Source organism: Carya illinoinensis, chromosome 9 (assembly GCF_018687715.1).
Source record: "Carya illinoinensis cultivar Pawnee chromosome 9, C.illinoinensisPawnee_v1, whole genome shotgun sequence".
NCBI classification, from domain to species: Eukaryota; Viridiplantae; Streptophyta; class Magnoliopsida; order Fagales; family Juglandaceae; genus Carya; species Carya illinoinensis.
In genome coordinates this window covers 12072872-12084203 of record NC_056760.1, presented here as the reverse complement: position 1 = coordinate 12084203, position 11332 = coordinate 12072872, and the positions used below count along the sequence as shown (strand labels likewise).

The 11332-nt window shown below is 36.5% G+C and overlaps 2 protein-coding genes and 1 long non-coding RNA gene across 7 annotated transcripts; 2 read left to right on the top strand and 1 right to left on the bottom strand.

Annotated features, from left to right (window-relative positions):
* Positions 1–13: 13 nt before the first annotated feature.
* LOC122275579 lies at positions 14–991 on the top strand. The gene is made up of 2 exons (XR_006228601.1): positions 14–60; positions 659–991. It is a non-coding gene; the product is annotated as an uncharacterized LOC122275579 (long non-coding RNA).
* On the bottom strand, positions 743–2849 carry LOC122275578 (two-pore potassium channel 1-like). The gene is made up of 3 exons (XM_043084697.1): positions 2423–2849; positions 1388–2322; positions 743–1172 (listed from the first exon to the last, which is right to left on the bottom strand). The coding sequence occupies exons 1-3, from the start codon at positions 2450–2452 to the stop codon at positions 1022–1024; spliced, it is 1116 nt and encodes a 371-aa protein (XP_042940631.1). The 5' UTR covers positions 2453–2849; the 3' UTR covers positions 743–1021.
* A 1900-nt stretch (positions 2850–4749) lies between these two features.
* LOC122277209 (putative protein FAR1-RELATED SEQUENCE 10) lies at positions 4750–10307 on the top strand. 5 transcript variants are annotated; one of them, XR_006228955.1, is made up of 5 exons: positions 4750–4905; positions 5166–6247; positions 6333–6776; positions 6876–7728; positions 9926–10307. XR_006228955.1 is itself a non-coding variant. In XM_043087130.1 (4 exons), the coding sequence occupies exons 2-4, from the start codon at positions 5228–5230 to the stop codon at positions 7485–7487; spliced, it is 2076 nt and encodes a 691-aa protein (XP_042943064.1). In that variant the 5' UTR covers positions 4750–4905; positions 5166–5227; the 3' UTR covers positions 7488–7897. The 5 variants fall into 5 exon arrangements, 2 of the variants coding, with proteins under 2 accessions (XP_042943064.1, XP_042943065.1); XR_006228954.1 differs by lacking the exon at positions 9926–10307 and adding an exon at positions 9424–9807; XR_006228956.1 differs by lacking the exon at positions 9926–10307 and adding an exon at positions 8162–8484.
* Positions 10308–11332: the final 1025 nt, after the last annotated feature.

The window sequence follows — 11332 nt, the reverse complement described above, 5'->3', positions numbered from 1 at the left end:
TCTTTTCATTTCTGACAGAGGATCATGCAACATATCCTACCGGCACGACAATTTTTATTTGTAAGTCTACTTGTTGACACACCAAACATGTTATTTCTATATAAACCTATCACATCAGCTAGTATAAAAAATGTTTGTTTAATTTTTTATGGCTTATGTGGTCCCAGATCAGTGTGTTCATACATCGACTTGTAAGTAGTATAACTCTATCAGCATATAGCCCGATATTTATCACTTAAGAATTTGACATCATTTCTTCAATCTTTTGATATCTTAACTTTAGCTGGGTTGATTGAGTGGTCATGAAAAAGTTCCTTGTTTCGAGAAGAAATCAAGGATAAAATGTTAGGAAGAATGATGTTGGGAAAAAATTAGGGATGATAGTCATTAATGGATTTACCATATGTATTCTTACAAATAGATATCATCACCAACCCTTTTGAAAGGCTACACTTGCCAAATATCATTTATCTTATGAGTGGACCTCACTTTTTGCGCTTTTAGCTTTCTGAATTAAATTTAGAGCCTCTTAGATTCATTTCATGATGACAAGTTTTAAGGATTGCCTTGAGGATTTTAGATGTAGTAAGGTCCTGTCATACTCTGCATATTCTTGATTAGCTTGTATTTTCTTATTTTGCTCCCTGGTCTCTTTCAGCAGTTCTTCTGCAACAATGAGCCTTGGATAAAAGCTTGGAAGTGCCTTATGCCCTGGCATGCATTTGTACTCTTCACACCAAAATAAGACACAAATATACAGTGTTTTCCTGCCGAAGTTGAAAAGTAATTGGTGAGCACATACTGTCATAAGCATACACAGGCTGCTAACTGATTCCTAACAGATAACTATAGCCTTGCCCATGCTATTAGTCTCCAGCAGAATGAAATGAGTATTATGTCTTGGGGGATCTAATTCACAAATGTACAGTAGAAAGGATCTTAGCACCTTTCTTAAGTTAATTATAGAAACTACAGACTGAGTTTTTAACTTTGCGAAAGATGGTGACTGTCAGATCTGAGATTAGGACGGTTGGGATTTCATGAGATCAGATTCAGTCAAAGTCCCAGATTGATCGGCATCACATCTCTTAAAGCTCTCCATCACAATTGAAACATCCTCTTGGTCAATCTTCCCCATTTCCTTCAGCTTATAAATGACAAATTCTGCAGCACTAAGAAAGGAAACCAAAGAAGGCATGATAAATATGGGAAATCTGATGCAACTATTAAAAACGCCAGCTATAAGACTGCTGATTGACATAAAAATTTAGATGGCATAAGATTTAAGTGACTGGGCATGTTTAGAAAAAGAAAGAACCTATAAAATTACTAGTCAACATGTCTTCCTTTGGTTTTGATGTGCTCAACTCACACAAATTACTCTTACCGGACAACTTTATCACCATCAAGATCTGCTGCCTCAAGATCTGAGAATGTCAATTCCCTTGAAAGAACCCGTTTCATCATAGCTCGTTGCCTTTCTGCGGTGTATAATTCAGCAACGTAGAGAAAGAACTGAGCTAAGCAAATGGTACTGCTCAGTATCCAGAAAATGGCAAAAACACGACCTCCTCTGGTTGAAAAGCTCTCATCCCCATAGCCCAAAGTGGTAATGGTTGAGCAAACACAATAGAATGCATCCATCAGGTTTAATTCTTCGACTATAAATAAAAAGAGAGTTCCTACCATAATAAGCACCAGAAGAAGGCCACCCACCATTATTAATTTATATTTAACTTTGTGGGTCTCGACCTCCTTAAGAACCTCATTTGGACCAAGTTTTTCACCCATGTAAATGGCTCTAACTACAAGGATTTGCTGCTTTTGTACTATGTAATCAGCTGCCTCACTAATAACTATACCAGCAAGTGCCATGCCAGTGAAGACATAAATGCATGCAAATAGTTTTGCTAATATGCTATCTGGAACAAGGTCCCCATAGCCAACAGTGGTCATTGTAACAACAGAAAAGTAAATGGCATCAAGAATCCCATTTGTTCTTTTGCCCTTGATCTGATGTCTTATGAAGAAGAAACAAAGGGTGCCTCCACCGAGGTAGACAGCCAACAACATAACCACATACTTGAAATTGAATCGGGGTTTCTCGAATATACATTCAGGAGCCAAAGGACATTTGACTTCATTTTGTTCAAGGGTATTGGTCTCTGCAGGAGAAGCAGTACCACTGCACATATTTCTTCTCCGGATGTCCTTGTTTCCATTGACACGATAATGATCTCTCAACTCTGAAAGCAATGATTCTTTAGCATCTTCACAGGCCATCAGAAAATCAAACGAAGGTGTGTCTGATTCAGGGAAAACCTGCAGAATTCAAATGACAGAGTGAGCTGGATATAACCTTATGGCATATTGTGTCAAAATCACATTAACGACGAGCTAAACATGAATGGGAAATCATTACTTGTAGAAAACGAATTGAATTAAAATACATTGACTTTCGCTTCTCTAACAGCTCAGATACAATTCCATATGAACCAATCACAAAACCGACAATCAATTTTCAGATCATGTTGAATCCTATCATCTAGAACCAATCGACTTTTATTGTTAGATGTGTAATCGAACAACATGGGCTCTTAAGAAACCATAAATTTGGTTTCTACGTCGAAAACAAAAAAATAGGAGAAACATAGAGGAGTAAAACAAGTAAAATGAACGTGAAATTAGGATGATTTTAAGAGATCATCATCATCCCGTATAAATAAGCTACAAATATGAAAATCGAAATTTTGAAAAAGAAAAGAAAAAGAAAGCAGATGAACTGTTAATGGAAGATTTTTTTTTTTTTTTTGCCCTCTCCTCTGGGCTAGTTGTTATGGGAGAGAGATATAATCAATGGGTTTTTGATAGATTTTATTACCAAAGAAAGATGGTTATTGCAAATTCATTGCTTGATTTGAAAACAATGCTTGTACTTTTTGCATGCCTTACAGCGAATCCAGAATCAAGAGACTGGAAAGATTAACAGTCATATCCCATAGGACCAGCGACAGTTTCAAATTGATCAAAATGAAGCGAGATTCACTCTTCTTCTTCCAGCTGGCCACTTTCTCACCGCTAATAACCAAGCGGGTCCTTCGGCAGTTTGGCCGCCAAGACTAATCCACGTTGACATGGTCAACATCACAAACCAAAAATTAGTCTCTGATCTGCGTGATGTCCAGTGCCCACAAAGCTCACCAACGTTATTCCAGTTCAGCCATCTACAAATGGCATACAATCCCAAGTCCCAAAAAATAACGCAGGATCAAGTAATTAAGAAGATCAGTTGAAGATTAAGAAGAATTCAACTTTGTTCTGCTTTCAGTTTCTGATCTTCATATTGATCAAACCAAAGTTGACGTGTTGCATGTCCTCGAACCTCCATGATGGCTCACTCTTACGCAGCTAAGCTCATTCAGTTTAAATTACTGAATATTCATTCACACATACACACAAAAAGGAAAAAAAAAAAAAAAAAAAAAAGAAAAAAGAAAAAATAATGCAAACCTCAAAAGAAGAAACATACGCTTACAGACATACAAGAACTAGCCAATTGAAATGGTTTTAAGTATTCATAGAAGCTCGAGTTTCTCTCTGCTTAATACAACAGAAAATTTTTAAATGATTAGATTGATCCCCATTTTCTATGAACTTACAAGCTTTTGAGACTAACATGATAATTCTGCAACATCAGTACTTACCATTTTATATGCAGAAATTAACTTACAATTATACCTATATATGTGCTTATCATTACCCACTGCAGCCTTCTGTTCACCAACTTATCATTACCATTTTATATAGAGAAATACTTTAGTCACAAATTGATTACATAAAATAATCTCACAAATTAACATGTTTTTATGTGATTTGTTAGATTATAAAATTATTTTTATTATAAAGTAGATCTAACGGATTATATGAAACTACGTCAGTTTGTAGAATTGATTTTGTGTAATCTTTTTGTAACTATAACAATTTTCTTTTATATAGGCATAGGTTAATAAAATAGAGTCCATTAAACAGGACTTAATCATAGTATTTTACTATTTTTGCTTTGGGATCATCAGAAATATGAATTACCTCATGTTGGTTAATGTCATGAGTTTAAATATATAAAACCCTCGAATTACCGCCTAATTTGCAATAACAGTACCTTAAATCATCAATTTTGACGATCAGCCCCAAACTACCAAAAAAATTTCAATGCTCCTCCATATAAGGAAATGACATAAATACTAGCTTTGAGAAAAATTCACAAACTATAAAAATACACAAATTATATATTTTTATTTTTTTGAAAATTATTTTTATTTAAGATTTTAAATTTACTAGGGTATTTTTGTCTTATTTGAGAATAGTGAAGAGTAATTTCATCTTTTACAGAACTGATACTGTCTTATTTGTCAAAAAAAAAAGAAAAAAAAAAGAATACGCTATAAATACTTAATTAATCAATTGTGTATTCAGAAATTAAAAAAAAAAAATCATTAATTTGTAGATTCATTTTCGATTATTTAATTTAACATATTTTTAATTATTTTTAATATGAGAGTGATTATCAAAATTGATAATATAGGAATTGATTATAAATTAAATAGTAATTCGAGAGAATTTGAATATCTTCACCTTGATAATTTGAATTTTGGACCCACAGAAGTCAGAACCATCCTTACTAAATCAGGTCCGGTGAACCGAGCCGGGCCTCACACAGTAGAGGCCCGATTTAAATGCCGGGACTCACACAGTAACCACTGCACGGCGAGTTGGGCTTCTTTTAATTTGTGGGATTTCAATAGTAGAGGGAAAACCAGGAGCTCCCGACTTGGGGTTGGGAGGAGGAGGAGGAGAAGAAGAAGAAGAGGAGGGGTTTAAGCATTTCTCTTTCCTTCTCTCTCACTGGTACGATATTCTACACCAATTCTAAGCCTAAATTACTAAGTTTTTACACGTTTTGTTACTATTTTCCTTGTATAATTCTACTCCAATTTTTCAAAGACCTTGCAGCACAAAACCCGTCAATTCTCAAACCACATGTAGGTCCTAGATAATATAAGCTTTACCGGTTTTTTTCTGTGTTCTTTACGTATTTTATCCTACCAAGAATAACCCTTTTTGTTCCTCTGTTAATTTTCTGCTTTGTGTTGCATTTGTTCTTCCAGCTAGTTTTTGAGGCTTCGAGTGACTTTAATTGAACTGCATGTATTCAACCCTAGTGTAAATAATGACATCAGTACCTTCAAAAAACATATGGATCCGGCGGCAACAATGCCCATGTGGGGATTGGAAATGTTATGTTGCGTATGAGGGTGATGCTGAAGAAACGTCCATAGCATCTCAATTGATAAAGAATGATTCGTCGCCATCAGATGCAATGGTTTCTCCTTATGTTGGAATGATATTTAAGAGTGATGATGATGCATTTGAGTATTATGGAAATTTTGCTAGAAAAAACGGGTTTTCGATTAGGAAAGAGCGATCGAGGCTGAGCCCGCAACTTGGTATCTATAAACGTGACTTTGTTTGTTACCGTTCTGGATTTGCGCCCATGAAGAAAAAGCCTACTGGAGAGCACCACAGGGATAGAAAATCGGTGAGGTGTGGATGTGATGCAAAAATGTATTTGTCGAAGGAGATAGTTGAAGGGGTTTCTCAATGGTTTGTTGTGCAGTTCAGTAATGTCCATAACCACGAACTTTTGGAAGATGACCAAGTGCGCCTCCTTCCAGCGTATCGTAAAATTCATGAGGCAGATCAAGAGCGCATATTGTTACTTTCTAAAGCAGGTTTTCCCATTCATCGTATTGTGAAGGTGCTGGAATTGGAAAAGGGGATTCAGGGTGGGCAATTGCCATTTTTGGAGAGGGATGTCAGAAATTTTGTTCAAAACCGTAAGAAGCTTGTTCAGGAAAATGATGCGTTGCTCACTGAAAAGAGAGAAACTGATACGATGGAACTTCTTGAGGCATGCAAGGCCACAAAAGAGACAGATGAAGACTTTGTTTATGATTTTACAGTGGATGAGAATGACAAAGTTGAAAATATTGCCTGGTCCTATGGTGACTCAGTTCATGCATACACCATGTTCGGGGATGTACTTTATTTCGACACTACTTATCAATCAATCACGTATGGAATGCTTTTTGGAGCATGGCTTGGGATTGACAACCATGGTAGAACCATCTTCTTTGGCTGTGTCCTGTTGCAAGATGAAACACCGCGCTCCTTCTCATGGGCTTTGCAGGTTTGCTGCTGATATCCTTTATTATAATGGTTTTAGTTATGCACTATTATGTCTCTCCTGCAATAATCTTTTTCCTTGGATGCAGAGTTTTGTCCGATTCATGAGAGGTAGATGTCCACAAACAATTCTAACTGATCTTGACCCTGGGCTTAGAGACGCAATAAGAAGTGAATTGCCTGGCACTAAACACGTCACTTCTATATGGAATATTTTCTCCAAACTACCAAGTTGGTTCTCTCTCCCACTTGGATCTCGCTATGGAGAATTCAAACATGAGTTCGATGTCTTATATAATGTGGACGGTGTGGATGAATTTGAACTTAGATGGAATCAAATGGTTACAATGTTTGGACTTGGTTCAGACAAACACATTGCTTTACTCTTTTCTTTTCGGACATCTTGGGCACTGTCCTATATGAGAGGCTACTTTCTTGCCCAGATGGCAACACAGGCATATTCGAAGTCCGTAGATGCATTCTTGAAAGGGGTTTTTAGTGCACAAACATGTTTACGTAGCTTTTTTGAGCAGGTATATTGGTTAAAGGTTTTCTAAGCTCTTCTGTTTGCAATAATATATGCTCTGTAGTCCTTTCACTAAAGTTTCTTCCTTCACTTGGAACTCTTTCAGGTTGGTATTTCTGCCAATTTTCAAAATCATGCACGTCTAGAGTTGCAGTATATGCATCTTAAAACATGTGTACCCATTGAAGAGAATGCACGAAGCGTTCTTACGCCTTTTGCCTTCAATGCTTTACAAAATGAATTGGTGCTGGCCATGCAGTATGCAACCTCTGAAATGGCTAATGGGTCCTATATAGTACGCCACTTCAAGAAGATGGATGGAGAGCGTCTTGTAATATGGATTCCAGAAGATGAACAGGTCCATTGTTCTTGTAAGGAATATGAATCTTCAGGAATTTTGTGCAGGCATGCTCTTAGGGTACTTATAATAAAAAACTACTTTCAGCTTCCTGACAAGTATTTTCCAAGTAGATGGCGACGAGAAATCTCTCCAGTTATTTATGAAAATAATGCTACTCAAAATGGTGAGGATGAATGGTTTCGAGAATATCAATGCCTTAGTGAAACTGTATTCACAGAATCATCCATTACAAAGGAGCGTTCCGATTATGTTCGTAGCAAACTGACCAAAGAGCTTACAAGGCTTCTTAATGAGGTCAGAAATCTACCAGAGACTGATGTGGTTGCTATGGATTTGACACTTTCACCGACTTGTTGATTTGAAGTGGTGGGTCTATGTATTCTAGCAAATGCAACACTGGATACTTCTTCTATTGGAGGCAACAGACATGTGGAAGAATGTATGAGTAAAAGCTGATGAAGGTGAAAAAGAGACAAAAGTATAATGCATTCTCATTAATACTTCCAATCAAAAGAGGCAATATTCTGGGAATGGCTAACCAGAAGTGTATATTGTGGCTTCCTGTATGAATAACTTGGCTGAAAAGGATGCAGATGAGGTTAGTTAAATACACATAAGATGGTGTTCTTTGTAAAGTGTTAAGGTCGTTTTTAATAATGAAGCAAAGTATAGTCTCCATCTTTTAACGCTCTTATCTTTTCTCACCTTAACTTGGAACAGATTCTAGCTGTCTGATTTAATGAGGTATAGCAAGTGATTTTTCTTCAGTACAGCCGCCATATTTTTATCTGCTTTTATAAGTTTCATTTTCCCTGAATATATTTAGATGCTGAATTTGGAGTAGGTTTCGCCATCACGGCCAATTTGTTCATCGAAAAGGCCGGTTGATGGAAGTGGTGTGCACCTTTAGGACATGTTTGGGAGCACAACTGTTATCAAATATTCTCAAATTATTTCATTACTATTTATAAACTTCTCACTACCTATTCATAAACTCTACTTTCTCACTACTATTTCACTATTATTCACAGATATTCTGAAATATTATTAGTATCCAACCCAGCCTTCAGTTTTTATGATTTTACAACAGACAACTTGAAGACTGAGGTGCCCCAGTCAGTATTTTCTATGAAGTACATATCTCGATAGCTGATACCATTCAAAAATGTGCAGGAGACATCATGTGTACTTTCTATGCCTCCTTTTCCTATAAATAAAATTTCTTGATTACCAAAAAAAAAAGAGAATGTGCAGGAGAGATTTTAATATATAGTCTGTACTCATATTTGTCATCCGAAGTTTTGTGTTGACATTTCTTAATAGATCTAAAGTTGAGAATACCAATGAGATTAAAGAAGCTTCTTTAACTAGAATTTCGTACCTCTAATTCTTTTTTGAGAAATACTTTTTACAGTCGGTAGATGCAGTCGGCGTGCAGTCGGCTGTAAAAAAAAAATTAATACAGGACCTACATGAAAAAAAAAAATTATTTTTATAATTTTTTATAATTCATGTAGGTATCCCTGAATATAAAAAAAAAATTTTATAATTTTTTTTATTTATTCCGTACAGCCGACTGCACGCCGACTGCATCTGGCGACTGTATGTAGCAAAGTCGTTCTTTTTTTGCTAAATATCTAGCCGGTTGCCGATGTATTTGTGAGTAGTTTGTTTACACTAGTGATGTAATTGGATTTTTGTGTTGATTGAGATGTAGAAACCTATTTGTGATGGACCATGTTTGAATGAGTATGAAAGCATCTTGATCTAAGTTCTTCTGCGGATAAAAAATAATCTTAAAATAGATAATAATAGCTATAAACTCAAGATTCCTTGTTAATTGGCTTACAAAGTAGAAATTGTCTCGATTACTCGTGTCCTGAGATGAACTCTTTAAATTACTGATTAGAGTATCATGCAGACTCAATGGACACGTTTAAAACTGTAAGACTAGAAATGAAAAAAAAAAAAAGAAAATGAAAAATGAAGAAGGTGATAATTGCAAAAGGGCCCCTTGTATTGCAAATGGGTAATAAGCTTCTACAGAAACTGAGTTACTGAAGTCTCTTGTTTTTATTTCTGGATACACCAGTCCTTGTTGTAATTTACCTGATCATGGACCCGCATTCACGTGCCTCATTTGGATGACGAGAGGAGGATACAAGTTGAACTCATCTTCATACAATCAAAAGGCCTTGTTTCTTTCATGCAAACTCTTTTGTTGAACTGTACCATATCATCAACAGAGTTATTGACAATTACTTGACACCCACGTTCTTGTCACTACTTGCAGGCTGAGTAGGGTGGATTTCTTCCATAAATGTTGCAGTGGCCCTCATCAATCTAGGGGCCCTTCTATATCTAGATCTTTCCCCACGATACCTGATTTTTAGTTACATACTTACAGGTAAGTTTAATACATTATTCATTCAATTTGAATCTGAACTTGAAAAAGAGACCCTGTCCATGATACGTGGCACTAAAAATATTAATAACAAGAGAATGGAAATGATAGCTGCAAAATTGTAGCCACGTGTAAGAACCACATTGAAGGGTCGGTTTCTGTACTGTACAACATGATACATGACTGAGAAGGACAAATATCAATTTGCCATATTGAGTGGATTGCCCTATTTATTTTCGAATTAATATCAAATCTCGACCCTTAAAAGATTGATACGAGGACTTATGATTTGAGATCGATATACTTTATGCTTAAATCACTTGGGACAGACCTGCGTGTTCTCTTCGGAGGGATGGGATTTGAACTGACCGGGGTTCATGTCTTCTTGTAGCTCTGAACCTCTATAGCTCTTAACGTGTCCATTTATGGTGGTCACATCGGAGGTGTTTGGCTGCGAGGAAAAAAGTGGCACGTGTAAAGTTTTGATGAAAACTGGTGTTAGTTTTGTCGTAAAGTTTTGATGAAAACCGGCGTCAGTTTTGTCGTAAAGTTTTGATGAAAACTGGCATCGGTTTTCAGACAACCGACGCCAACTGACACCGTGTAAGAGGGAGGATCCACTGACTATAATTGGTTGATAGGGAGGAGGAAAACCGGCCATATTAATTCTGGCGATTCTTGATCGGTTCTCGGCAGATTTTTGGTTCCCCTAGAGGCGATCTAAGCTGGAGAGAATAGAGAGAGAATGTGTTGCAGAGGGGAGAGAGAACTGCTGCAAATGATGCGGGGAAGAAGAAACTGATGGTAAAAGATGATCACATATTACAACGATGCCATTTGGTTTAAAATCGAAAAATGTCGTTGCAAACAAATTTTTTTTCATACGTCTAACATGAAAAAATGCCGTTTGATTTAATACTAAATAGTGTCGTTTCATTTATGTGTTATGAACTATATGTAAAAAATCCGTTCCATTTAAACTATAGTGTCATTTTGGAGGAAGCTTATTAAAAAAATGATTTATAATATTGGCTGGTTCAACTGTCCAGTCAGGCTTCAAATCAAGACCCAACTGTTGAACTTCGATTTCTTTCATTTTCCACTGCATGCTGATCAATTCTCCACCGGTTTTGGCCGGTTCCTAATATGGCCGATCGGTTCACATCAGTGGTAGCTGGTTTCGTCGGTTCCTTTACAACCCTAGTCGGGAGTGAGAAGCATTGAGCATTTTGGTGTCTTTTGTATGTCTAATTAAGGGCGCCTTCGATGCTTAAAGGCCGGTTAAAGGCATTTGGTGTCTTTCATTTGTCTAATAAGGGCGCATTAAAGAAGAGACTAGATGCTTAAAGGCCGGTCAAAGGCATAATTATTTTCTTTTATCGGCTTCCACGCTGCGTAAAAAGCAGAAAACAAAAGGAAATGCAAGTCCTCACAGGTTCGATTGTGGCGACAACACGCCATTAAAGTTCTTATGCCTTGAGGTACTACGTTCAAGTTCCTTGTTACTGTATTGCAGTACGGTGGTATCATATTCTTGGCGCTAAATCGTAAATATTTTGTCCAAATTCTCCACAGACCACAGTAGTACTGGAGTCTACTTTTCTAGTATTTTCCACAAAACTCGGGAAAGATGAAGTTCCTAATATTTTATTCTGTACTTAAAACTCTTTATTAATTATGTTGTTTTTCAATGATGCTTCAAAACTCCTTTAATTAATATTTAGACTTAATTTGAAGCTTAATTTGCGTAAATTGATGAAGTAAAAACAAGGAGAAAGCATAGAGTCACACAGCTAGC

Bases quoted from the DNA above. Each gene is read 5' to 3' on its own strand.
- LOC122275578 (XM_043084697.1), bottom strand. From the start codon at position 2,452: ATGTATTTTAATTCAATTCGTTTTCTACAA. The intron at 2,323-2,422 runs GTAATGATTTCC...TGAATTCTGCAG, and splicing joins ATTCAATTCGTTTTCTACAA to GTTTTCCCTGAATCAGACAC. The intron at 1,173-1,387 runs GTAAGAGTAATT...TTCCTTTCTTAG, and splicing joins GATGGTGATAAAGTTGTCCG to TGCTGCAGAATTTGTCATTT.
- LOC122277209 (XM_043087130.1), top strand. From the start codon at position 5,228: ATGACATCAGTACCTTCAAAAAACATATGGATCCGGCGGCAACAATGC. The intron at 6,248-6,332 runs GTTTGCTGCTGA...CCTTGGATGCAG, and splicing joins CCTTCTCATGGGCTTTGCAG to AGTTTTGTCCGATTCATGAG. The intron at 6,777-6,875 runs GTATATTGGTTA...GAACTCTTTCAG, and splicing joins TACGTAGCTTTTTTGAGCAG to GTTGGTATTTCTGCCAATTT.